Below are 24,963 nucleotides of genomic sequence, written 5' to 3'. Positions count from 1 at the left end.
ACATATAAGATTATTAAGGGGTTGGACACGTTAGAGGCAGGAAACATGTTCCCAATGTTGGGGGAGTCCAGAACCAGGGGCCACAGTTTAAGAATAAGGGGTAGGCCATTTAGAACGGAGATGAGGAAAAACCTTTTCACTCAGAGAGTTGTAAATCTGTGGAATTTTCTGCCTCAGAAGGCAGTGGAGGCCAATTCTCTGAATGCATTCAAGAGAGAGCTAGATATAGCTCTTAAGGATAGCAGAGTCAGGGGGTAATGGGGAGAAGGCAGGAACGGGGAACTGATTGAGAATGATCAGCCATGATCACATTGAATGGTGGTGCTGGCTCGAAGGGCCGAATGGCCTAATCCTGCACCTATTGTCTATTGTCTATTGAAACAAAGCTACATCATCTAGCCAGCCTTTTTCTTGCCTGGTCTGCCAACCTTGCCAGTGCAAAATACTATGTCCTGCAAATTTGGAATTAAAGCCAGAAATGTTAGTTATGATCAAGCAGCCAGGCTGCAACACTGGAGAGAAATGGAGGACAGTTTGAGAATTGAAAATGAAAGAAATGTTGCAGGAGCTGAAGAAAAAATAAAAGTGCTTCCTCTCTCATCTTCCACCCATCACATGCTTTTACCTTCCTCCACTTCATACCAGTGCCTCTGATGTGTCTTTCTCTTCAACTTAGGATTCCCTCGGATGGTTGCAGAACCCTCAGCTGATTTATCTGATTTCTTGCACTTGCCCTTCCTCTCCCTCCCAGAACCACATCAGGGTGTTCTTTGTCTTCATCCTTCATCTTAGCAATCATCACACGCAGAGGATCATGTTCTACACCGTAAAAGGGCACAGAGTGCTGGAGTAACTCAGCGGGTCCAGAGATACGCCTGACCTGCTGAGTTAAATACAGCATTTTGTGTCTTTTGTAAACCAGTATCTGCTGTTCCTGGTGTCTATTTTCTACACTGGCACTGCTGTTGTGATACCACTGCTAAAGTCTCCTCCCTCCTTTTATCATTCTCAATGCATCATTTCTCCTGTGCACCTGATGCTGTCTTCAATGGGACCCTCTTGATAACCATAGCTCCTTCTGCAAAAGTGAAGAATGTTCCACACCTGCTATTTTTAATCTAGGACACCAAACTCGCCAGTTTATGAGAATGATCCCAGTACTGATTGGGTTAACATATGATGGCACTGGGCCTGTACTCGCCCTGGAGTTTAGAAGGATGAGGGGGGGGATCCTCATTGAAACTTACCAAATAGTGAAAGGTCTGGATAGAGTGGATGAGGCAATGATGTTTCCATTAGTAGGAGGGTCTAGGACTAGAGGCCATAGCCGCAGAATAAAATGACACTTAGAAAGGAGATAAGGATGAATTTCTTCATTCAAAGGGTGGTGAATCTGTGGAATTCATTGCCACAGATGGTTGTGGAGGCCAAGTCAATGGATAATTTTAAGGTGTAGATTGATTGACAGATTCTTGATTAGTAAGGGTGTCAGGGGTTATGGGGAGCAGGCAGGAGAATGGGGTTGAGAGGGAAAGATAAATCAGCCATGATTGAATGGCGGAGTAGACTTGATGGACCGAATGGCCTAATTCTGATCCTGTATACTTGTGAACATGAAATGCTTCCAGGCGAAACAGTAGTTCATGTCTTCTTTTGATTCAAAATCCTGTGTTCACCAAGGATGATGTAGTCTGCTGTGAGCTAGAGACAAAACTCATCATGGTTGTCTGCTTTCTGAACCATTTTATTCAATCTACAAGCATGACTTGACCTGCTGGTCACCAGATAGTTTAATTTTTCTGCTGATCTCTACCTTCTGTCCTGGTTCTGAGGATGTTCAATTTAAGCAGCAGCAACTTCACTCTGATAAAGATAGTCTGAAGAAAGGTCTCAACCCGAAACGTTGCCCATTCCTTCTCTTCAGAGATGCTGCCTCTCCCACTGAGTTACTCCAGCATTTTGTGTCTACCTGATAAAGACAATGTTCATGATAGAAACATAGAAAATAGGTGCAGGAGTAGGCCATTCGACCCTTCGAGCCAGCACCGCCATTCAATATGATCATGGCTGATCATCCAAAATCAGTGCCCCATTCCGGCTTTTTCCCCATATCCCTTGATTCTCTTAGCCCTAAGAGCTAAATCTGACTCTCTCTTGAAAACATCCAGTAAATTGGCCCCCACTGCCTTCTGTGGCAGAGAATTCCATAAATTCACAACTCTCTGGGTGAAAAAGTTTTTCCTCAACTCAATCCCTTATTCTTAAACTGTGATCCCTGGTTCTGGACTCCCCCCAACATTGGGACCATTTTTCCTGCATCTACCCTGTCCAATCCTCTAAGAATTTTATATGTTTCTATAAGATCCCCTCTCATTCTTCTACATTCCAGCGAATACAAGCCCAGTCGACCCATTCTTCCATCGTAAGTCAGTCCTGCCATCCTGAGAATTAACTTGGTGAACCTACGCTGCACTCCATCAATAGCAATAATGTCCTTCCTCAAATTAGGAGACCAAAATTGCACATAATATTCCACCTGCATGATCCAACATTGGCTTCTGCAATTCCAGATTAAAGCCTCTGTTCGTATTATTTTGGCAGTGCAGTTTTTGGTAATGATGCCGCCTTTGGGATTTTATTCTTCAGTCATGTCTGTAGTGCACTTATTCCATTACCACAGCCCCTTGCCCTGCATTATCACATTCTTTAATCTTTCTGCCTTCCATCATATTGCCTGCAGAGTGTTTTCACTCTCTTTAGTTTAGTTTATAGATACAGCAAGGAAGCAGGGCCTTCGCCCTACTGAGTCCATGCCAACATTCGATCACCCGTCTACACTAGTTCTATGTTATCCCATGGCCTACATATTAGGGGTAATTTAATAGAAGCCAACTAATCTACAAACCTGCACAACTATGGGATGTGGGAGGAAACCAGAGTACACAGGAAATTCATGCGATCACAGGGAGAACGTACAAACGCATCACAGACAGCACCTGAGATCAGGATTGAACCCAGGTCTCTGGCGCTGAGAGACTTTATCAGCTTCACCACTGTGCAGCCCTTCTCTGTATGTTTCTCATTTCCAATGCCACAATATTTTATTTTCTCTTGGTAAGCTGTAATGGAGGGTAGTGCATTATAATTTTATTGGACAATTTTATTACCTGGAATTCAAGAATTGCATTTTATATTTTCCTGTATAAGATGAAAAAAAAGCTGTGCAGGTCAGATAGCATTTATCAGGAAAAAACTGGATTAATCAGAACGGTTTTAGTTTAGTTAGAGTTTGGATACATCACCTGATGAATGATAATACAGGCTTGGGACTAAATTCTATGCTATGCCTATGCTATGAAATTCCATTGAATTTACACGATTTAAGAGCCAATGATAAAAATAATCATGTTGTTGAATGAAATATAGGGAAGGTAAATAAACATCCTGTTTGAGATGGAGTTGTGGACTTGGTGTTTATTGGCCTGTTAACATTAGGGTTTCAGATATGAAATTAGGAAACTGTTCTTCTCGGATATCCATGAACTTTGTGCCTAACAGAACAGGCTTTAGGACATGAATGACTGTTCAGTTCCTAACTTTGTATGATATACATACTTTGATGCCTCCCCCCCCCTCTAAACACCCCACACTGCTCAAACAGCAGGTCCTTGGAATTTCAAACAGAATTAGCTTTTAAGATTGATTTAGTATTTCAAAATTTAGTTTTATGGTTATGAAGATACTGCTGACTTGACACTTAAAAAAAAATTCTTCCCCATATTGTAAAATAATAATCATACAAATGTGATACTCACGCTGAGTTTTGCAATGAAATAAAGTGCAATTAAACAATAACATCTTTTTAATATGTATAAATCTTTTGCAGATAATTAAAGGAATTGCCTGGCTTGTTGGAACCATAATCCTGAAATTTCTGGCTTCTAGATTATTAGGAGTTGCAGATGATGTAAGTATCCACGTTATGAATGAAATATATTAAAGTTACAAAAATATATATTTCGGCTTCACAATTCTTTTTAGTCAGTAATGTACTGACTTACATTTCCTGAACCAGTTGATATGAGGTAGTGTAATTTGGCACAACAACACTTTTGGAAGTGATTTATGTTACTTACGATGAAGACATAATCTCTCTATGCAGTATATTGTACTTGGGAACACCAGGTATTTCCTATTGAGAGCGAAACAGAAATGTATTTATTTGGCACATTTATGTGGCAAATGACTCATCATTTCACAGGAATGTATTCAAATAAAATCCTGCACCAAGCCACCCAAAACGTGCTACTGGCTTTAAGGAACATTTTATGAAAGGAGACACAAACATTCAGAGTGAGGCTATTTCAGAGCTAAGGGCAGGCAGTTGAAAGTGCATCCATCAAACAGTGGAGCTATTAATGTGTGAAAGATCAATGATCAAAATTGGTCAGTGCTGCCGTCTGGGAAGGTTAAAAAATTTTAAGAATTGTAGATCGCTTCCGGGTGACATGATGAAATAAGTAAGTCTGGCTGGGGTGTGGGAGACGTTGAGCCTTGAGATAACGATAGTGTGTATCAGGTTTTCTGCAGTAATGCTGTAGAAATAGGCTGTATTGGTAGACATCCTCATTATTTATTGTAATTTCAGTGGACCTTGACTGATGTATCAATACACAGCGAAACTATAGAATTGTTTTATTTTCGTTCATTCATCCTTTTCACCAAAATGTATAATCCATTATTCTTGCACTACAATGCTTTTCACTGTAGGGGCTAAACGTTGGTTGCTCCGGAGACTCAACTCTAAATCTCAGCACTTAAGTGAGTTCTGCACTGTCAGAAGTACACTTTTCAAAGAGCTGTAAATCTGATATGTGCCACAAATGAGGACTCAAAAGAATCTGCTGCATTGTATTTTAGAAAAGCAAAGGGAGTTATTCATACAGACTGGGTCCATATTTATCCCATAATCCATATATTCAGAAATGGGATCGCCTTTACCACTCTACAATCCATGGGAGCTGGCGTTAGCTTGGCTCCTGTGTTTCCTATGATCACATTTGAAATGTGAATGATTCATAGCTAACCTTGTTTCTCCTTTTTTGCAGGCACACATAAGTAATCTACTAAAATCTAAGTTTACCAACTACAAAGACTTTGACACCTTGATGTATACGTGTGCTGTGGAGTTTGATTTCATGGAGTTTGAGGTAATCTTTTATTTTGGAAACCGCTCTAAATATTATTAAAGTGCTTAACGTAGAATGTGATTCCTCTCTGCACCTGCTGAGGTTGAATCCGTCTAACTCAAGAGTAGCGTGATGGCAGCACGTATTCTTTCCACATTGGTTATGGCTGGATAGGGTCATTTCGTGAGGTACCTAGGCGCATTTAATATTTAGTTGCAACTCTACTCTTTTTCTTCTTAGAGTCTAGCCACCCCGAGTTAAAGTCATCTTCATAGAGTGATACAGCGTGGAAACATGCCCTTCAACCCAACTTGCCCACACTGGCCAACATGTCCCAACTACACTAGTCCCACCTGTCTGCATTTGGCCCATATCCCTCCAAACCGGTACCTGTCTAACTGTTTCTTACACGTTGGGATAATCCCTGTCTCAAGTACCTCATCTGACAGCTTGTTCCTTACACCTACCACCCTTTGTGTGAAAATGTTACCCCTCAGATTCCTATTAAATCTTTTCCCCTTCTACTTAAACCTATGTACTCTGGTCCTCGATTCACCTACTCTGGGCAAGAGTGTGCATCTACCCGATCTATTCCTCTCATAATTTTATACACCACTAAAAGATCACCTCTCATCCTCTTGCGCTCCAAGGAACAGAGTCCCAGCCTACTCAACCTCTCCCTCTAGCTCAGACCCTCTAGTCTTGGCAACATTCTTGTATATCTTCTCTTTACTTGCTCTAGCTTGACAACATCTTTCCTATAACATGGTGCCCAGAACTGAACACAATACTCTAAATACAGTCTTACCAAAGTCTTATACAACTGCAACATGACCGCCTAACTTCTATACTCAATACTCTGACTGATGGAGGCCAATGTGCCAAAAGTATTTTTGATCACCCTATCTACCTGTGACTCCACCTTCAAGGAACCATGCACCTGACCTCCTAGATCCCTCTGACTCAACACTCCCCAGATGCAACACTCCCCAGAGCCCTATCATTCATTGTGTAGGTCCTGCCCATATTAGACTTCCCAGAATGCAACACCTCACATTTCTCTGTATTACATTCCATCAACCGTTCCTCAGTCTACCTTTGCAAATGGATCAAGATCCTGCTGTAATTTATCACAACCATCTTCTCTATCTGCAAAATCATCCTCTTTTGTATCATCTGCTAACTTGCTAATCTTGCCATGTATGTTCTCATCCAAATCATCGATATAGATGACAAAAAGTAACGGGCCCAGCATTGAATCCTGAGGCACACCACTAGTCACAGGCCTCCAGTCTGAGAAGCAACATTCCACCATCACTCTCTGCTTCCTTCCATGAAGCCAATTTTCTATCCATTCAGCTATCTCTCCTAAGATACCATGCGATCTTTCGAGCTGTTCTCTTTGTCCTTTATTATCCCAATTCAATTGCCAACCATTTTGGATCTGCAGTGCTTTTTCAAAAGCCAAGCTGTGTTTCCTTCACTTCTGCCTTATTTGTTACTCTTTATTTAGAATGTAAAACAAAAATCCCGGTACCGAAGAATGGCTGCTGGAATCAGGATTTGCCAACTCTTGTCAGTTACTACCCAATGTATGAAATAAGTAATGCTCATAAAGATGTTATAATAACTTGAGCCAAATTGACACTGTCATTATGCAGTGTGCAGTTTATTAGGACATTTTTAATGCTTATGAAGAAGTGCTTGAGTATTCCTGTTTGTGTTAAAGAACTTCAAGAACCCTGAAAGATCCAGAGACATTACAGGAAATCACCATCCTCTGGGTTGTTCTAGAAAGTATTTCAGCTGGTGCTCGACATCAGTATAATGAAAAGTCAATGAGAGAGGCATGTCTTGAACTGTAACTTGCTCATGGGCCACAATGTCGGCTGGCAACACAAACCTTGGGTTTACTCAGGAAATGGAAACAAATATTATTGTTAATCTGCTTTCTTTTGTTTTCAGACTCCCTTGAGATATACAAAAACTCTGCTCCTCCCGGTGACTGTCTGCGTTTTTACAGTTATTGTTGCAAAGGTAAATCCAGTTGTTGTAAGTTTAGACTTTTGTTTGGTTCTGAGCAAAATACTTGTCTAAGCTTGCTAGTATATACACAAATATCCTGTGACTGCTCAGCGGAGGTCCACTGGTCATTGACACATGTAAAATCTCCCTGTTTGGGAAGCAGAACAATAGTTTTCTTCAAATGGGTTGGAATGTGATGATTCCAAAAACGATTTTTCTTCATTAACTGTTGGGGCACTAATATATCATACAATATATGCTTATGCAGGTTTATTTATAACATTTGTCATTTCTTTTCCTGTGATGAAGCAACTTGTTTAAAGGTTGTTATGGCAGCATATGCCTCGTGTCTTTCCTGGTCATCCCAATCATTGGAGTTGTCATAGAATGATCAACTTTCATCCCCAGGGTTCATTCACACATGATAAGCAATGTGGTACAGACGTTTCTTGCTACCAAGGGCTGTTAAGGTATTGCACAACAAAGACACTTGACTGTGAAATCACTTGTACATCACTTGTCGAACCTTGGTGTAGTTAAAAATAGTTGTTATGAGGACTTGAAGCTGCTGTGTCTTTTATTGATCTTCTGCCAGCCTTCAATCTGACCCCACCGTTCTCTAACCATCTTTAGTTCTATTTGTTCATGCGTTTCAGAGTAAGCTTGTTTTCACTGCCGGGCAATTCTGTCATACCTTACTGGGCCTGTCAAACATTCAGCGATCAAAACAAGATCTTATTCCCATAGCCATTCGGAGAACTGCTCCGTCGAATCTTTGAAAAATACTACAAATGTGTATTACTCAACTTGTTTGGCCTTTTTGTACTTGAGCAGAAAGTTTGCCAAACTCTCCGTCAGAAAGGCAGATCAGCGATCTCCCCCTCGCCGGACTGAACTGGATTGACTAAACCTCTCTAAGTGTCCTAACAGTGGCAGCTGTGGCTGCCATATGTCAGGATTTGTCTTGAGATTGTCTTCTCTCTCTCTCACTTTTTTATGATGGATGAATCTGCAGGGTTTGATGCAATCTATCCCAGTTTATTGAGAGAGGCAAGAAAGGCAATTGTTGAGGCCTTGACAGAGATCTTTGTATCCTCTGTAATCACAGATGAAGCCTAAGAGTTCTGGAGAATAGCCAGTGTGATTTCTCTGTTCAAGAAGAGCAATAGAGACAGACCAGGAAATCTTGGACTAGTAATCCTTGCATCAATGGTAGGGAAATTATTACAGAAGATTCATGGGGATAGGATCTACTTGCAGTTGGAAAAACATGGACTTATTAAGGATAGACAGTTGGGGAGATCATGTCTTGCAAACTTGATTGAGTTTTTAGAGGAGATAACTGAGATGATTGGTGGAGCAGTGAATGTTCTCTACATGGGCTTCAGTAAAACATTGAACATGGTCCCTTGTGATATGCTGATCCAGAAGATAAGGCATATGGGATACACAGAATCTTGGTAGACTGGATTCAAAATTGACTTGGCCAAGAAGCCCAGGAGTTGTGGTGGAGAGCTGGTACCTTGACTGGAGTTGTGAGACCAGTGGTCTTCTGCAGGGATCAGTGCCGCTGGTACTTGTTAGTGATACGTTAATGGTCTGATTAGTAAACATGCAGAAAACATGAAAACTGGTGGGGTTGTGGGTAGTATGAAAGTTAAAGGTATACAACAGGATATAGATTAGTTGGAAATTTGTTTTCAAAATGCTCTCCCACTGAAACGCGAGCACCTGGCAGACTCGCATCACGTACAAGGTTCAGTGTGTTCCCTCCTCTATTTGGACCATCCACATACTGTTCAAGAAGCCCTCTTGGATACACTTAACAAATTCTGCTCATGTGGACAGAACGGCCTGTTACTGTTCTTTATGATTCTTTCCCTCCAATAATTTGCTTCTACACGCTGATGGCACCAAGATATTTGCTTTCCTTATTATGCAATGTTGGATGGAAACGCACATGACAAGATTAGCAAGTTTGCAGATGAACAAAAGGGGGTGTTGTTGCAATTTGTAAAGATGGATGTCAAAAATTTCAGCAGGATTGGTTGGCCAGGTGGGCTGAGGAATGTTGATGAAATTTAATGCACAGAAATGTGAGGAGTTGCATTTTGGAAAGTAACATGGGCAGGGTCTAAACAGTGAATGGTAGGGCTCTGGGGAATGTTCCTTAAAGGTGGCATCACAGGAAGAGAGGGTGGTCCTAAAGGCTTTGAGTGTTGAGTATAGAAGTTAAGAGGTCATGTTGCAGTTATATAAGATGTTGGTGACGCCGCATTTAGAGTATTGTGTTCAATTCTGGGCACTGTGTTACAGGAAAGATGATGTCAAGTTGGAAAGGGTACTGAGAAGATTTACGAGGATGTTGCCAGGACTCGAGGGTATGAGCTGTGGGGAGCGGTTGAGCAGGCTGGGACTCTATCCTTGGAGCACAGGAGGATGAGGGGTGATCTTACAGAGGTATATAAAATCATGAGAGGAATCGGTCGGGTAGACGCGCATAGTCTCTTGCCCAGAGGTAGGGAAATCGACAACCAGTGGACATGTGTTTAAGCTGAAGCAGGAAAGATTTAATAGGAATCTGAGGGGTAACTTTTTCCACACAGATGGTGGTGGTGTATGGAATAAGCAGTAAGAGGAGATGGTTGAGGCAAGGACTATTGCAACATTTAAGAAACAATTAGACAGGTACATGGATAGGACTGGTTTAGAGGGATCTGGACCAAACGCAGGCTGGTGAGACTAGTATAGATGGGACAAGTTGGGCCAAAGGGCCTGTTTCCATGCTGTATGACTATGTTTGTTTCCATCAGAAGTCAAAATCAAAGAAATATGTATTTGAATAAATTTGAAGTGAATTTTAGAGCTGCTTATCTTGTCTTGAGTATCTTAAAACAGTAGGGAAGCCCTAGTAACAGAATAAGTAATACTATAACCTGCTGTCAGCTCACTTGTCCAGTTGTACCCCTGTCATTTTATTGCGGACAGTTATTGGGTTCTACCAACATAGTGATAAATATTCACAGTAAAAATGTGATAATAATTGCACTCCCCCTTTCTCCTTGTTTATACCTGAGGGTATTATGGTCATTAGTGGCAACTTTATGTGTCCTGGCAGAGTGAATAACATAGCACAGGCCTTCTTATGGATTTGTAACTCACTATACTGCAACATCAGCCACTGATAATTGGCTTTGTGCTGGTGTAAGGCTGACAATCTTTTGAATTCATTTACTGCTGGTGAATATTCAATTCTGTGAAAATATATTGGTTTCCAGTGCATTGGTTTAGCATTGTTGAGTTGCGCAGCATGGAAACAGACCCTCCAGCCAGACATGTCCATGTTAACCAGGCTGACCTCCTGAGCGAATCCCATTTGCCTGTGTTTGACCCATATCCCTCTAAATCTTTCTTATCCATGTACCTGTCCAATTGTCTTTTAAACATTGCAATTGTACTTGTCTTTTCACTTCCTCTGGCAGTTGGTTCCACCCTTTGTGTTGAAACATACCTCTGAAGTCCTCTTTAAATCCTTCCCCTCTCACTTTAATCCTATGCCCTCTAATTTTAGACTGCCCTACCCTCTGAAAAAGACTGTGACGATCCATGCTATCTGTAGCCCTCATGACTCTGTAAGATCACCTCTAAGCTCCAGAGAAAACAGGCCCAGGCTATCCAATCTCTCTTTATAACACAAACTCTCAATTCTTGGTAGCATTCTTGTGACTCTCCCTACTATAATCAATCCGAAGAAGGGTCCTGACCCGAAACGTCACTTATCCATTTCCTCCAGAGATAATGCTTGACCTGCTGAGTTACTCCAGCATTTTGTGTCTATGTTTGGTATAAACCAGCACATGCAGTTACTTTTTATTACATCACAACATCCTTGTGAATCTCTCTAGCCTAATCACATCCTTTCCGTTGCATGGTGACCAGAACAACTTTAAGTTGTGAGTGTATTGCATCTGTCTAATAGCAACTAGTCGGGTTATTTGATCCAACAATGCAATGACACACTTTTAAAATTGCATTTTTGGTGAATGAGTATTTCTTGCTCTAAATCAAGTTCTGGTTATTTTCTGCCTTCTACCAAAAATCCATTGAGTAAAGGTGGGGAAGGTAGAATTGTAGACTCGTCCTCGTATACCAATCTTCTGGTTGGCCTGTCAGATGGTGAGAGTATAGGTGGTTTAGCATTGAGGAATTTAGCAACCATGAAGGAGGAAAATAATCAAGCAGCAGCAAATTAAAATGTGTTAAATTTAATAACAGTATTCAAATATTTTAAATGGAATCAGAGCTGAATAGTTTGCTGAATGTAATGCAATATGATAGAACTTTATTTATCCCAGGAGAGAAATTGATCTGCCAACGGTCATTGAGCACAATACGATACATGAAACATGAAATTAAAGTGACGAGTGGAAAGTCCAGGATTGGGGATGTGCAGAGATTTTTTGGGGGGGGGGAGGGGGAGTCAGTGTACCCCACGATGGAAGAGGAGGCGGAGTTGGACAGTCTGATAGCCACAGGGCAAAAGGATCTCCTCTGGTTCAGGTTCTTGTTTATTGTGCAAACACCTCATAAGTGGTTATTTCGTGCAGGTCGGAGTGAGTAGAGTGGTGATTAAATTTTGAAGTGGGCCTTTTTGACCAAGTTGAGGAGATCTAGTTGCTCAATCCCCTTTTTAAATGAGTTAACATCGGGAGCAGCACGTGTGTTGGGTGGTAACATAATCCATTCCCTTATTATCCTTGGGTAACGGGAATATTGGCAGCAAAGTTTATTGAAATTTAGCGAGTTGATGATGTAGGGACCAGTATTTTGTCTTGTTTCATGGCAGTTGGTGCTCTGGGATGACGGAAGATTTGATGGTGTGATTTTGTGAATCTCCTTGTAAATTGCAATAAGTCTTAGCCTGATTCTGCAGAGCTCTAGGGTATCTCATCCGAGAGAAGTCAGCATTTTATTCACGCTTGATTTGCGCTTGTAGTCATTACATACAAAGCGGGCTGCTTGGCGTTGTACTTTCTCCAGAGTTGTTGTTGAAAGGATCCCATACGGCTCCACAATACTCCAATTTGGGCCTGACCACGGACTTGTGGGCGTTCTCTTTGATGGATGTACTACATACGTGAAAATTTATTTTAAGAAGGCCAAGAGTTCTATTTGCTTTGTTAGACACTTGACTAATATGCATTGCCCAACTTAAATCTTTGCTTGATTTGACTCCTAGATATGGGTGATGGTCGACAGCAAGCAATGTATGGCTACCCATGTTGTATTCCAATAAAAGTGGTTTAGTCTTGTGTGAAACATACATGGTATGACATTTGGTGGTATTGAATGACATCTGCCAGGTTTTTCCTCCACTCACAGAGAGCATCCAGATCCTTCTGTAAGGACAAGCTGTCTTCTAGAGTTTTAATCTCTCTATAAATTTGTGTTCTGTGTAGCATCTTGGTGGGACCAGTCTGTTGCTGAAGGTGCTCCTTAGGTTGACCAGTGTGTCATTGAGGGGGTGAGCTGTATTGTCCAAGATGCTCTGCAGTTTGAGGAGCATCCTCCCCTCCGAGACCATCTCCAGTTAAACCAACTCCACCCCGAGGACGGAGCCAGCTTTCTTGATGAGCTTGTTAATTCTGTTGCCGTCCGCGGCCTTTGCCCTGCTACCCCAGCTTACTGCAGATGTTGAAAGAGCGGAGCTTCCTCAGAAAGTACAGACGGCTCTGTCCCTTCTTATACAGTGCCTCTTATACCAGTCCAATGCAAATCAAACAAATTAAGAAAGTCTGGAGAGGTTAACACATCATAACCCACCTGAATACAGAATGAGTGGGATTCGGTTGTAAACTTGAAACTTTCTTCTCTCCTGCCTGTCATGGGTCTCAACGCCAATTGGAATTTGAGCACAAACTATAGAGCCATGTAGAGCAAGAATTGCACTCTTTGGAAGTCCAGTGCTTCAAAAGTAGGAAACAAAAATGATGGGAACACTGAGTAGGTCAGGCAGCATTAGTCAAAAGAAAAAATTGATAATGGTTCAAGTCGTGATCTTTCACTAGAACTGAGATTATTTTCCCTGGGGTAGGGGAGACTAAAACTAGAGGGTACAGGTTTAAGTTGCGTAGTGTACAGGTTTAAGTTGTACATGTTTAAGTTCTGTTTCTAAGCTGTATAACTCTATGATTCTGGTAATTATTCTATGCTTTTCCTGACGGTATATTAAGAAAAATCTAATTCATTTAAAAGCAAAGCTATTAGCACTAACTCCTTGATTAAACTGGTGCATTTTCAACTACATTGTTGTTGAGCTGTTAAGCATGTAATCACTTGCAGGGTATCTGAAAACCAACCAAAAAATAACAGGCAGTTATACAACTATCCATTTACAAACAAGGCTAATTAGTAAATAGATTTATTAATTTTAAATGAGTATTTTATAAAGTAGTTCCTTGGCTTCCTAATTTTTCAAATGAATATGATGCCATTTGAATAGGAGGAGAAATATAGCCAAATCAAACAGGGTGCAGAATGTAGAAATTTGAAATAATACAAAAAATACTCAGCAGCTCGCGCTTCATCCTTGGGAAGAGAAACAAGTTAACATTTCAGCTTAAAGACATGTTTCCTCCACCACAGATGCTGCCTGAGCTGTTGTGGGTTTGCAATATTTTCTGGTTTTAACAGGAATGCTCAACATCTGAACGAGTGCATTTTATCCCCAGTGTATCTTTCGGCAGAAGGAGGGCTTTGATTATGGTTAAATCATTGATGCAGTTGCCATTAATCAGAGGGGTGTGATGTGGGGAGACTGGAATGCTTTCCTCAACTTCAGCTTACCACAGAAATTCATCTTGATTTTATGTTTCGGAAAAACATCTTCCTACCGTTTCTGGATCTCACCATCTCCAACACAGGAGATAGACTAGTGACCGACATCTACTACAAACCCACTGACTCCCATAGCAATCTTGACTACACTTCTTCCCACCCTTTGTCCTGTAAAAACTCTATCCCCCTACTCCCAATTCCACCGTCTACGCTGCATCTGCGCCCAGGATGAGGTGTTCCATACGGGGGCATCGGAGATGTCCTCATTCTTTAGGAAACGGGAATTCCCCTCTTCCATTATAGATGAGGCTCTCACTAATTATCCTCCAACATTTCCGCCACCTCCAACGGGATCCCACTACTGGCCACATTTTCCCATCTCCACCCCTTTCTGCTTTCCACAGAGACCGTTCCCTCCAAAACTCCCATGTCCACTCGTCCCTTCCCACCCAAACCATCCCCTCCCCAGGTACTTTCCCCTGCAACTGCAGGATTTGCAACACCTGCCCTTTTACCTCCCCCCTCGACTCCATCCAAGGACCCAAACAGTCTTTTCAGGTGAGGCAGAGGTTCACCTGCACCTCCTCCAACCTCATCTATTGTATCCGCTGTTCCAGGTGTCAACTTATCTACATCGGCGAGACCAAGCTAGCTCGGCAATCGTTTTGCTGAACACCTCCGCCCAGTCCGCCTCAACCAACCTGATGTCCCGGTGACTCAGCACTTCAACTCCCCCTCCCATTCCCAATCTAACCTTTCTGTCCTGGGCCTCCTCCATTATCAGAGTGAGGCCCAGCACAAATTGGGTGAACCTCATATTTCGCTTGGGCAGTTTACACCCCAGCGGTATGAATTTTAACTTCAGGTAGTCAGTCCCTGCTTCCCCTCTCTATCCCCTCCCCCTTCCCAGTTCTCCCACTAGTCTTCCTGTCTCCGACTACATCCTACCTTTGTCCCACCCCCTCCCCTGACATCAGTCTGAAGAAGGGTCTCGACCCGAAACGTCACCCATTTCTTCTCTCCTGAGATGCTGCCTGACCCGCTGAGTTACTCCAGCATTTTGTGTCTACCTTTGATTTTATGTTTGCCTTACAATGGCATGCAATGGGTTTACAGTAGAGACGATCTCGGTGAAGACTAGTGTCAAATCAGGCTGCATCATTACCTAAAACTTTTCCTGATCTTTCTTGCTTTGCTGTTGTGTCTCATCTCTTACAAACTTCCCTTGGGATTGAAGGTAATCAACAAAACTAATAAGAAGCTGCTCAACCCTATATGTCAGAACCAAGGTCACCCAGACTTGAGTAAGTGAGCGAATGATATTTATATTGCACAAGCTCCATTGCTGAGCTCCAGGCTGTTGGCAACTTGTTCATTGAAGTATACGAAAGGATGAGCCTCACATGCACTAACTGCAAAAACAAATTGGCACCACACTGCCCTGCGATAACAACGGTTGTGATGAGACCCGGGAAAATATGGATGACTTCTCATTTCTCAGGAGTCACCTTGATGAAGCCAAATATTGATGATGAAATTCATCAAACCCTTCTATGTTTTTGGTCAATTGTAGAAAAAAGAATTTTAAATTTAAGACCTCAAACCCAGCACAATACTCATGGTGTACCTCAAGGCATGGAGAAATAACACTGATACTTTGCAAAATCGTCCAACTTCGCTGGAACTATACACAAAACAATGTTGCTTATCTCTCCCAGGCCAATGCCTCCAGCACTGGGGCCATGGTTCTATTCAGTTGCCCCATTGGGCAGGCCATGCCATTGACTATCTCGACATCAGCTCCCAAAGCAGGCGCTCTATTCTGTTGAGGGAGGAGATTACCAGGTGGTCAAAAGAAGAGATACAAGTTTAAGCTCAGAAACCCTATAAAGAAATGCAATATCCCGACTGATTCATGAAAACCATTGTTCTATGACTACTGGATGGGGGGAAAAGAGAATTTGGGATAGGATTGGGAACCTGAGTCTATTTGTTTCGTGCACGCGGAAGTTTGTTGTAAGCAGTAACAGGAGTCCACACACCCGATTGTCCTAACAGCCACATCCTGCTCCCTTTGTGGAAGAGTACATAGGACAAATATTGGCATTAGCACAACTCCACCAAGGAAGTGGAAGGAAGTCATTCTTGACACTGAGGGTCTGCCTCAGGAGAACATTGTTGCTGGTACAGTTTTTTCTGATATTCAACAGGTAATTATTTAGACTAACTTTATCCATTCATAAATGATTTCCTTGTACAAATAGATTAGGTTAAATTACTTTATTGTCATATACACAAGGGTGCAATTAAATTAATTCTTATGAAAGTTGCAGAGGAGATGGTATACCTACAGTAATGATAAATTCAACAATAAATACAACAGCGAGTGTAAATCAGCAGAATAGTGCAAGATTGTGTTGCAAAAGAATATTAAAGTGTAGTAATAGAATAACCAAATAATATAGGGTTAAGCACATCTGGGAATAGGGTGTGAAAGAGTTCATTGGTTGAGGAGTCAGATAGTGGAGGAGAGGAGATGTGTTGGACGTTGATTTCTCTGTCTTCGTTTAAGGAGTAGACTCACAAGTATATACTACAATTCACTGACTCGCATAGATATCCTCATTACACTGCCTCCTACCCTATCTTTTGCAAGGATGTCATGCCTTTCCCACATTTTCTCCGTCACCACTGCATCTGCTATCTAATTGAGCTTTTCACTTTAGGACATCCGAGGTGTCTTCATTCTTCAGTAATCTCGGCTTAGCGTCTGCTGTTGTGAATGGGGCTCCTCTTCCTGCAGTCTTGCATTTTCAGACAGCCCACCCTCTAAGACAGAATAGTGATAGAGGTCCCTGGTCGTTGTCTTTCATCCAACCAACCTCCACATCCAGCACTTCTCTGACATTTCTACTAGGTTCAATGTGATCCCACCAGGTGTCATATCTACCTGATCCCTCCTCTTTGCGCAGAGACCATTCTCTCCGCAAGTCCTCGGTGTGCTCATTCCTTCCCTCCAACCATTCCTCTTCCCCGCACATTCTCCTGCAATCGCAGGAGATGCAACACTTATCCCCCCACTTCCTCACTTAGCTCAATTTAGTGTCCCCAACAGTCCTCCTATGTTTCAAGAGTTTAGAGCTGCAGCATGGAAACAGTCCATTGAATCCATGCCGATCATCAATCACCCATTCATACGAGTTCTATATTTTCCTATGTTGGAATATAAAAACAGGGATGTAATGCTGAGGCTTTATAAGGCTCTGGTCAGACTGCATTGGAGTATTGTGTAGTTTTGGGCGCCATATCTGAGGAAGGATGTGTTGGCACTGCAGAGGGTCCAGAGGAGATTTTATGAGAATGATTCCAGGAATGATTGGGTTAACATATGATAAGCGTTTGATGGCACTCAGTCTGTACTCGCAGGAGTTTAGAAGGATTATGGGGGACCTTATTGAAACTTACCGAATAGTGAAAGGCCTGGATAGAATGGATGTGGAGAGGATGATGTTTCCATGAGAGAGAGTGTCTACACCAGAGGCCGTAGGCTCAGAATAAAAGGACATACCTTTAGAAAGAAGACGAGGAGGAATTTTCTTTAGTCAGAGGTTGGTGAAACTGGAATTCATTGCCACAGACTGCTGTGGATGCCGTTAATGGATATTTCTAAGGTGGAGATTGACGGATTCTTGATTAGTATGTGTGTCGGGGGATATGGGGAGAAGGCGGAAGAATGGGGTTGAGAGGGGACAATAGATCAGCCATGATTAAATGGTGGAGTTGACTTGCTGGGCCAAATGGCCAAATTCTGCTCATATAAATGTTGAACTTATCCTACGTTTGCATTCAATCCCTATATGTAATTTACTGCAGCCAATAAATTCACAAACCCACCGTGCCCAATGAATCAGAGGTATACATGCACCTCCTCCATCTTCTATTTCATTTGGTGTTCTTGATCTGGCAACCTCTACATCAGTGAGACCAAGCATAGAATAAGCGACTGCTTGTGAACACTTGTGCTCTGTCTACCTTGGCTACTGGAGCTCCAGTTGCCAGCCATTTTAATTCCCCTTCCAATACCAATCATTCTGTCCTCAGTCTCCTCCACTGCCAGAGTGATGTCATACGCAAATTGGAGTTCCACTTGTGCAGCCTACAACACAATAGCATGAACATTGAATTCTCCAAATTCACGTACCTCCCTTGCCCCCCCTCTTTCTCTTTTGTATCCATCGGTTCCATGTGTGGCATGATGCATTGTATTTTAGTCAGATGTAATTCTCTGTTAGATATACATTAATGACTTGGATGAAGGGATTAAAAGTACCATTAGCAAATTTGCAGATGATACAAAGCTGGGTGGTAGTGTGAACTGTGAGGAAGATGCTATGAGGTTGCAGGGTGACTTGGACAGGTTGTGTGAGTGGGCGGATGCATGGCAGATGCAGTTTAATGTGGATAAGTGTGAGGTTATCCACTTTGGTGGTAAGAATAGGAAGGCAGAGTATTATCTGAATGGTGTCAAGTTAGGAACAGGGGATGTACAACGAGATCTGGGTGTCCTAGTGCATCAGTCACTGAAAAGAAGCATGCAGGTACAGTAGGCAGTGAAGAAAGCCAATGGAATGTTGGCCTTCATAACAAGAGGAGTTGAGTATAGGAGCAAAGAGGTCATTCTGCAGTTGTACAGGGCCCTAGTGAGACCGCACCTGGAATACTGTGTGCAGTTTTGGTCTCCAAATTTGAGGAAGGATATTCTTGCTATTGAGGGCGTGCAGTGTAGGTTTACTAGGTTAATTCCCGGAATGGCGGGACTTTCATATGTTGTAAGACTGGAGCGACTAGGCTTGTATACACTGAAATTTAGAAGGATGAGAGGAGATCTTATCGAAACGTATAAGATTATTAAGGGGTTGGACACGTTAGACGCAGGAAACATGTTCCCAATTTCGGGGAGTCCAGAACAAGGGGCCACAGTTTAAGAATAAGGGGTAGGCCATTTAGAACTGAGATGAGGAAAAACGTTTTTAGTCAGAGAGTTGTGAATCTGTGGAATTCTCTGCCTCAGAAGGCAGTGGAGGCCAATTCTCTGAATGCATTCAAGAGAGAGCTGGATAGAGCTCTTAAGGATAGCGGAGTCAGGTGGTATGGGGAGAAGGCAGGAACGGGGTACTGATTGAGAATGATCAGCCATGATCACATTGAATGGCGGTGCTGGCTCGAAGGGCCGAATGGCATCCTCCTGCACCTATTGTCTATTGTCTATTTTGGAAGGCACTTGATCTACTTTGGTTTGGTTTGGTTTATAGATACAGCATGGATATAGGCCCTTCAGCCTACAGAGCCCATGCCGACCATCAATTCATATTAATTCTAAGTTATTCCACTTTCTCATCCACTCTAACACATTAGGGCCAATTAACCTACAAACCTAAATGCACATCTTTTGGATTTGGGAGGAAAGTGTAACATCTGGAGGAAACCCACGCGGTCACAGGGAATGTGCAAACTGCACGCAGACTGCCCAAGAGCAACATCGAACCGGGTCTGTGGTGCTGAGACAGCAGCTTTACCAGCTGCGCCACTGTGTCACCCATTTCAGTTGCTGAAACTGGCTAACACACCCTGGAGCCCATGAGATCTAACCTTCAGCACCAGCCCACTACTTAAATAACCTTGCTAAAGTTCAATGGACTACACTGCCCTCATTGATCTTCTTGGATACCATGTCACAAAACTCAATTAAATTGGTGAGGTATGATTTCCCATGCACAATGCCATGCTGACTATCCCTCATTTGTCCTTGTATTTCCAAATGTTAGTAGTTCTTGTCACAGAATCCTCAATAATAACATACCCACCACTCACTGGACTGTAGTTCTCAGACTTGTCTTTGAAGCCTTTTTCAAGCAGAGATATTATGTTAGCCATCTGCCTTTTTTGTTGGCATCTCACCCATGGCTATCGATGACACAAATATCTCTGCAAGTGGCCACAATTTCACAATTTCTTCAGTATTGGAGTATCCTCCTTTTGGTCACAACTGTCAGGACATCACTGCTGCCTGTCGGCAAACTAGGTGGCAATGGCTGGGATTCAGCATGGGGTCCCTACCTCCAAGAGGTGTTTTTAGATCAGCATCAATGTGCAAAGAATCCTACCTTCTCTCTTATATCTTTCACCTAAGGTGGTGTTATATGTGTACACTAGCCACCTGCTTTGGCTAACTGGTAATGATTTCTCATATAAGGGTTGCATGAAGCTGCAGACTAAGGTGAGCCTGGATTAATGTCACCAATGAGACGTTTTTCCTTGGAGCATGAAAGTGTTTATGTGAATATTAAACCAAACACAAGTAAAGAATACTGTTGATAGACAACTCGCGAAACCATGTATAACTTTCCTGATCCCCTGAATGAAAATATAAGCCCTCTCCCCCAGCCACCTCCTGTTGCCTGATGAATTATTCAGAGCTTTAAGGTCCTGGTGGTAAGGACCAATGGGGCAAAGAGATTTAAGATTTGAATGAAGTATTGATTTTATGATTGAAAGCAGATTCACTGTACCTGTCAAATGAGGATTTGATAAAATTGTAAAAAGGAAATAAAGTTGCAGACTCTGGGGATAGTGGGGGAATGGAACCACGGGGAGAGAATAGGGGAGTGGGACCACGGGGAGAGAGCAGGCGGGTGGGGCCCATGGGGAAAGCTCTTTCAAAGAGCCAGCCCGGGCACAATGGACCGAATGCCTTCTGATCCTATGGTAAAACCGGTGGTTCAGTCCATGACGTGCAGTTTACATGAAATCGGAAGGAAGGTTCACAGGACAGTTAACAAGCTTGTGAAAAGAATCTCCTTGTACTTCCAGCATAAAGAGTGCCCCTCTTTGGAGAATGTGGAAGCTATTACAAAATTGATATTGTTGCTATTCTAGACAGTTAATTTTAAGTTATTAAGTATTTTAAATGAGTTATTAGTGCATTCAGTTCACATAGAATAAATTTGAGCTTGAAGCAGAAGTATCTACATAAGGGATGTGCACGTTGTCTTTTAGGTGGATAGGATGGGATCTCAAAGCTCACCCTCCACCGTACGACACGTTCATTGTACTCCCATCCTAAGATTGCCTGACCGATTCTACAAAACTCGAATAGAGGTACACTCACCAGGTTCTATTTCTGTGACATTTGGGTTGGGCAAAGGCAGCAGTATCTGAAGTAAAGAGGGGTAAGAACATTTAATATTGTGCAATTATTTCTTAGCTTTTTCAGTGGACTAATTGGGTAGTGAACCATGCAAGTAATACTGTTGATCTAGTTCTTATAACATTAGATATATATCTTCAGGAAGATTTGGCAAAATGGCGGCGCTGCCCTTGCAGCTGCGGCTTACCTGCGGTCCATTTGTCTTTGTGTTTTTTTTGTCTTTTTGTCTTAATTGTAGTTGTGATGTGGTGTTTTTGTGTTTGTGTACTATGTGTGTATGTGGGGGGGAGGGGGGGAACTGTAAAATTGTAAATAGGTGTCCCTTCCGAACGGAGACCCGACCTTTGTGTTCTGGGTGGTGTCTCCGTTCCTGCTGTGGCCTACCATCGGCCCAACTCCTGGAGCTGGCGGCCCCCAGGGCTCTGGTTCGCAGAGCCCGCGGACCGGACTTACCATCACCGGAGCCGGCCGTCTTCGGAGGCTGCGGGAGCGGCTGCGACTCGCCTTGGGCTCGGGCCGCGTGGATGCCGACATCGGGAGCTCCGGCAGCGGCAGCGGGTTCGCCCGCCCCGGATCGCGGGGCTTGGGTCGCGGACATTTCACCGTCCGGCGCGGCCTAAAATATGCCGCGGGATGTTTCTCTGCTGGGCGGGGGCTTCAATGTCGGGAGCCACGACCGCCCCGACGTGCAGCAACAGCAGCAGCGTGTTCGCCCGCCCGGATCGGAATTATCATCGGCGGAGCCGGCCGTCTTCGGAGGCTGCGGGAGCGGCTGGGACTCGCCTTGGGCCGGCCCGCTGCGGACCGTCCGGCGCGGCCTGCAACCACAACAACCTGACTGCAGGAGAAGACGGCAGGAGAAGGGAAAGACATTGTGGCCTTCCATCACAGTGAGGAGAGGACTGGGGGAGACTCACTGTGATGGATGTTTCTTTGATGGATGTTTCTTTTTTTGTGTGTTTTGGGGGTTGTGTAATTTTAATGCCTATTTAATGCTTTTATTGTTGGACTGTGGGTGACTGAATTTCGTCCAATATTGGATGACAAATAAAGCTATCTTGAATCTTGAATCTTGAATTTAAATTTTACAAAACACTATTGACCCAGATTTAATGATTTCAGGCTTTTATGTAAATTTACTTAGAATTAAATAATAATTTTTATTTTGCAATGTATTATCAGAAAATGCACCAGCAACACACAGGGGTGGCCTGGCTTCCAGAAAGAGTGGATGCAAAGATACAAGCAAACTTCATTAGAGCAGAGGGAAGGCCATTCAGTCTCTAAAGTATTCTGTTTCCCCCTCTTCTCTTGAAACTACATGAACCAGGGTCATCGAGCCCACCTTGAAAACTCCAGTTAAGGGAGAGTTGCAGCCTTCCACGACTCCTTGGTGTGGAGTGAAAGAGGGTTCCTTGATCTCATTATTGAATGATTTGGTTCCAGTTTAAGATTACGTACCCTTTCCTGTTTCCTCTGTCAGATTAAATAGTTTCTGTGTCTATTGTATCAAATCCTGTATCCCAGGGTATTCAAGTCAGATTTATGCTGGCTGTCATTCTGTTATAACCCTCCAGCACAGTCCTGTGGGTTAACCTTTCCTACAGAAGAGGGGCTGCACACTGGTGTACAGTCAGGAGCTCCTGATCTTAGGAGTTGTTTAATGTTGGCCCCTCATCTCATGCAGTGTCCTGTCGTTTAGTCAAATATGGACAAGGAAGCCTCATCCTGATTACTCCCCATGCCCCCTCAGTGCATAAACGCTCACCTCTATGTGAACTGACAGTTTGAGGAAATCCTAAGAACAGGAATCGGAATTATCGGAAGGGCATGGAGTGTACTTTGAGAGGTGCCAGTAGCTGTATTGCAGGACCACTGACTGAGCGAACTGAGTTATAAAGGAGGCACATGCTGCAATCTGGAGCAAAAAATGAATTGTTAGAGGAACTGCTGGAGATCATGATGCTGAGTCTCCACATGAGGAGTTGACACTAAAATTTTTTTGATTCTCAAATATATATCTGTCGAATTGGGTCATGGGCAGTTGACAAAAAAAAACTATTTCAAGGAATATATCTACATAACCTGTTGCTCAAAAGTCTTATTAACTGATGGATTTGTTCATGACAGTAATGGATCATGGTCGGCATGGCTATGGCACAGCGATAAAATCCCATCTTCATTACAAACAATAGAGCCGGCACCGACTCCTAAGCAGCACCCTGTCACAGATGTTCAGCCAGAATAACCACACTACTCTGTCTTCCTCAAAATAAATTAGCTAACGAGATCGTTTTCGGCAACAAGCTGCCAGTTTTCATTATCATTACTACGTGTTTCATTTCCGAAATCTCATGATTGGTGAATTAAGTTTAATTGCTATAGTGGTGGGATTTGAACTCTGAATTGTTAGTCTATGTCCCTGGTAGTTTAGGGAAGCACAATAAATGCTGGGCTCAAAGCTGGAGAGGAAACCAGTGCCTGGGAAAGAAGCCTGAAAGGAATAGGTGGGTTCCAATTGTGGGTTACATGTGGTTGAGTACTGACAAACTATTAGCGAAAGGTTATTATAGCTGTATCTTTTTTCAATGTTTCTCAACTATTTTTTTGATTGTGTTTTTTAACTTATCAAAAATAGCACAGAAACAGCATTTTGTGTCCAGCAAAAACTAAAAGGTTTGTCAGAAATTGGAGAAGTGAAAATTACTTAAGTCTGGCAAATTTGTTGAAATATTTGAAGCACCATATTTAAATGATTTTAGGCTGGGTTAGGAGTGTAGATAGGCAGGAGAGTGCAAATGGTAGGTAGAGTTTAGCATCGGTGAATGCGTCTTGGCTGACAGCACAGTGATAGGCATCATTGTGTGCAGGATAATTGAAGCACTAAAAGGCAAAGGGAAATTAAATAAGGGGAAAATTATTGCAATAGATTTTAATTGTGGCAGCAAACTATGAACTTAGGAAATAGAGCAGGGTATTTTCTGATGGGTGAACAATTCTAAAGCAGTGCAAGTTGAAAGTATTATAGGTGCAGTTGGAGTACTGTGTGCAGTTCTGCTTGCCATGCTATCAAAAGGATGTGATTAAGGCCAGAGAGGGTTCAGGAAACATAGTAATGCTGAACGACTGGAGGGCTTAGGTTCTAGGAGAGATTTGGACAAGGGAGGCTGACAGATGACATTATAGAAGTTTCCACATGAGTTCTCTCCTTCCTCACCAGGGGCATAAATAAGATGGACAGTCTTTTTCCCAGAATAGAGGAGTTTAATACAAGAAGGCATGGATGGGGTAAAGATGAGAGAGGGAATGTTCAAAAGGGATCTAAAGGCAAAGTTGTTCACTAAAAGGGTGGTGGGTATGTAAACAAACTCAGACAGAGGTGGTGGTAGAAGCAGGTACAATTGCAATATTTAAAATGCATTTCAACAGGTATGTGGATATAAAAGGTTTAGAGCAATATGAACCAAAAGAAGGAGAATGAAATGAGAATAGAAGGGCATCTCACACGGCTGGGCCTGAGTGAAGGGCCTGTTTCTGTGCTGCATGACAATATTCCTCAGAAATTCTGAAGTCCATGTGCATCGATCATGTGCGGAAAAGAATTGAAATCTAATTGAGTGGTGGCAAGTATACAGGTGGAAGGTGCAAGTAACCGCAGATGCTGGATTATTGATCAAAAAACAAAGTGCTTGAGGAACTCAGCAA

The 24,963-nt window shown here is 42.7% G+C and overlaps 1 protein-coding gene across 2 annotated transcripts in view; it reads left to right on the top strand.

The window, feature by feature from the left end:
* dpy19l1l (dpy-19-like 1, like (H. sapiens)) overlaps positions 1 to 24,963 on the top strand; it is a 76,541-nt gene that overhangs the window by 36,818 nt on the left and 14,760 nt on the right. The window contains exons 13-16 of one of the 2 annotated variants that reach the window (XM_078397608.1): positions 3,887 to 3,967; positions 5,109 to 5,210; positions 7,155 to 7,226; positions 21,108 to 21,209. In XM_078397608.1, coding sequence (XP_078253734.1) covers positions 3,887 to 3,967; positions 5,109 to 5,210; positions 7,155 to 7,226; positions 21,108 to 21,209 — 357 coding nt within the window. The remainder of the gene's footprint in view (positions 1 to 3,886; positions 3,968 to 5,108; positions 5,211 to 7,154; positions 7,227 to 21,107; positions 21,210 to 24,963) is intronic. The other variant, XM_078397610.1, reaches the window with a different exon arrangement.

Source organism: Rhinoraja longicauda, chromosome 4 (genome assembly GCF_053455715.1).
Source record: "Rhinoraja longicauda isolate Sanriku21f chromosome 4, sRhiLon1.1, whole genome shotgun sequence".
Taxonomy (NCBI): Eukaryota; Metazoa; Chordata; class Chondrichthyes; order Rajiformes; family Arhynchobatidae; genus Rhinoraja; species Rhinoraja longicauda.
The sequence above is the reverse complement of the archived record's forward strand: the minus strand, read 5'-3'. Positions and strand labels throughout refer to the sequence as shown.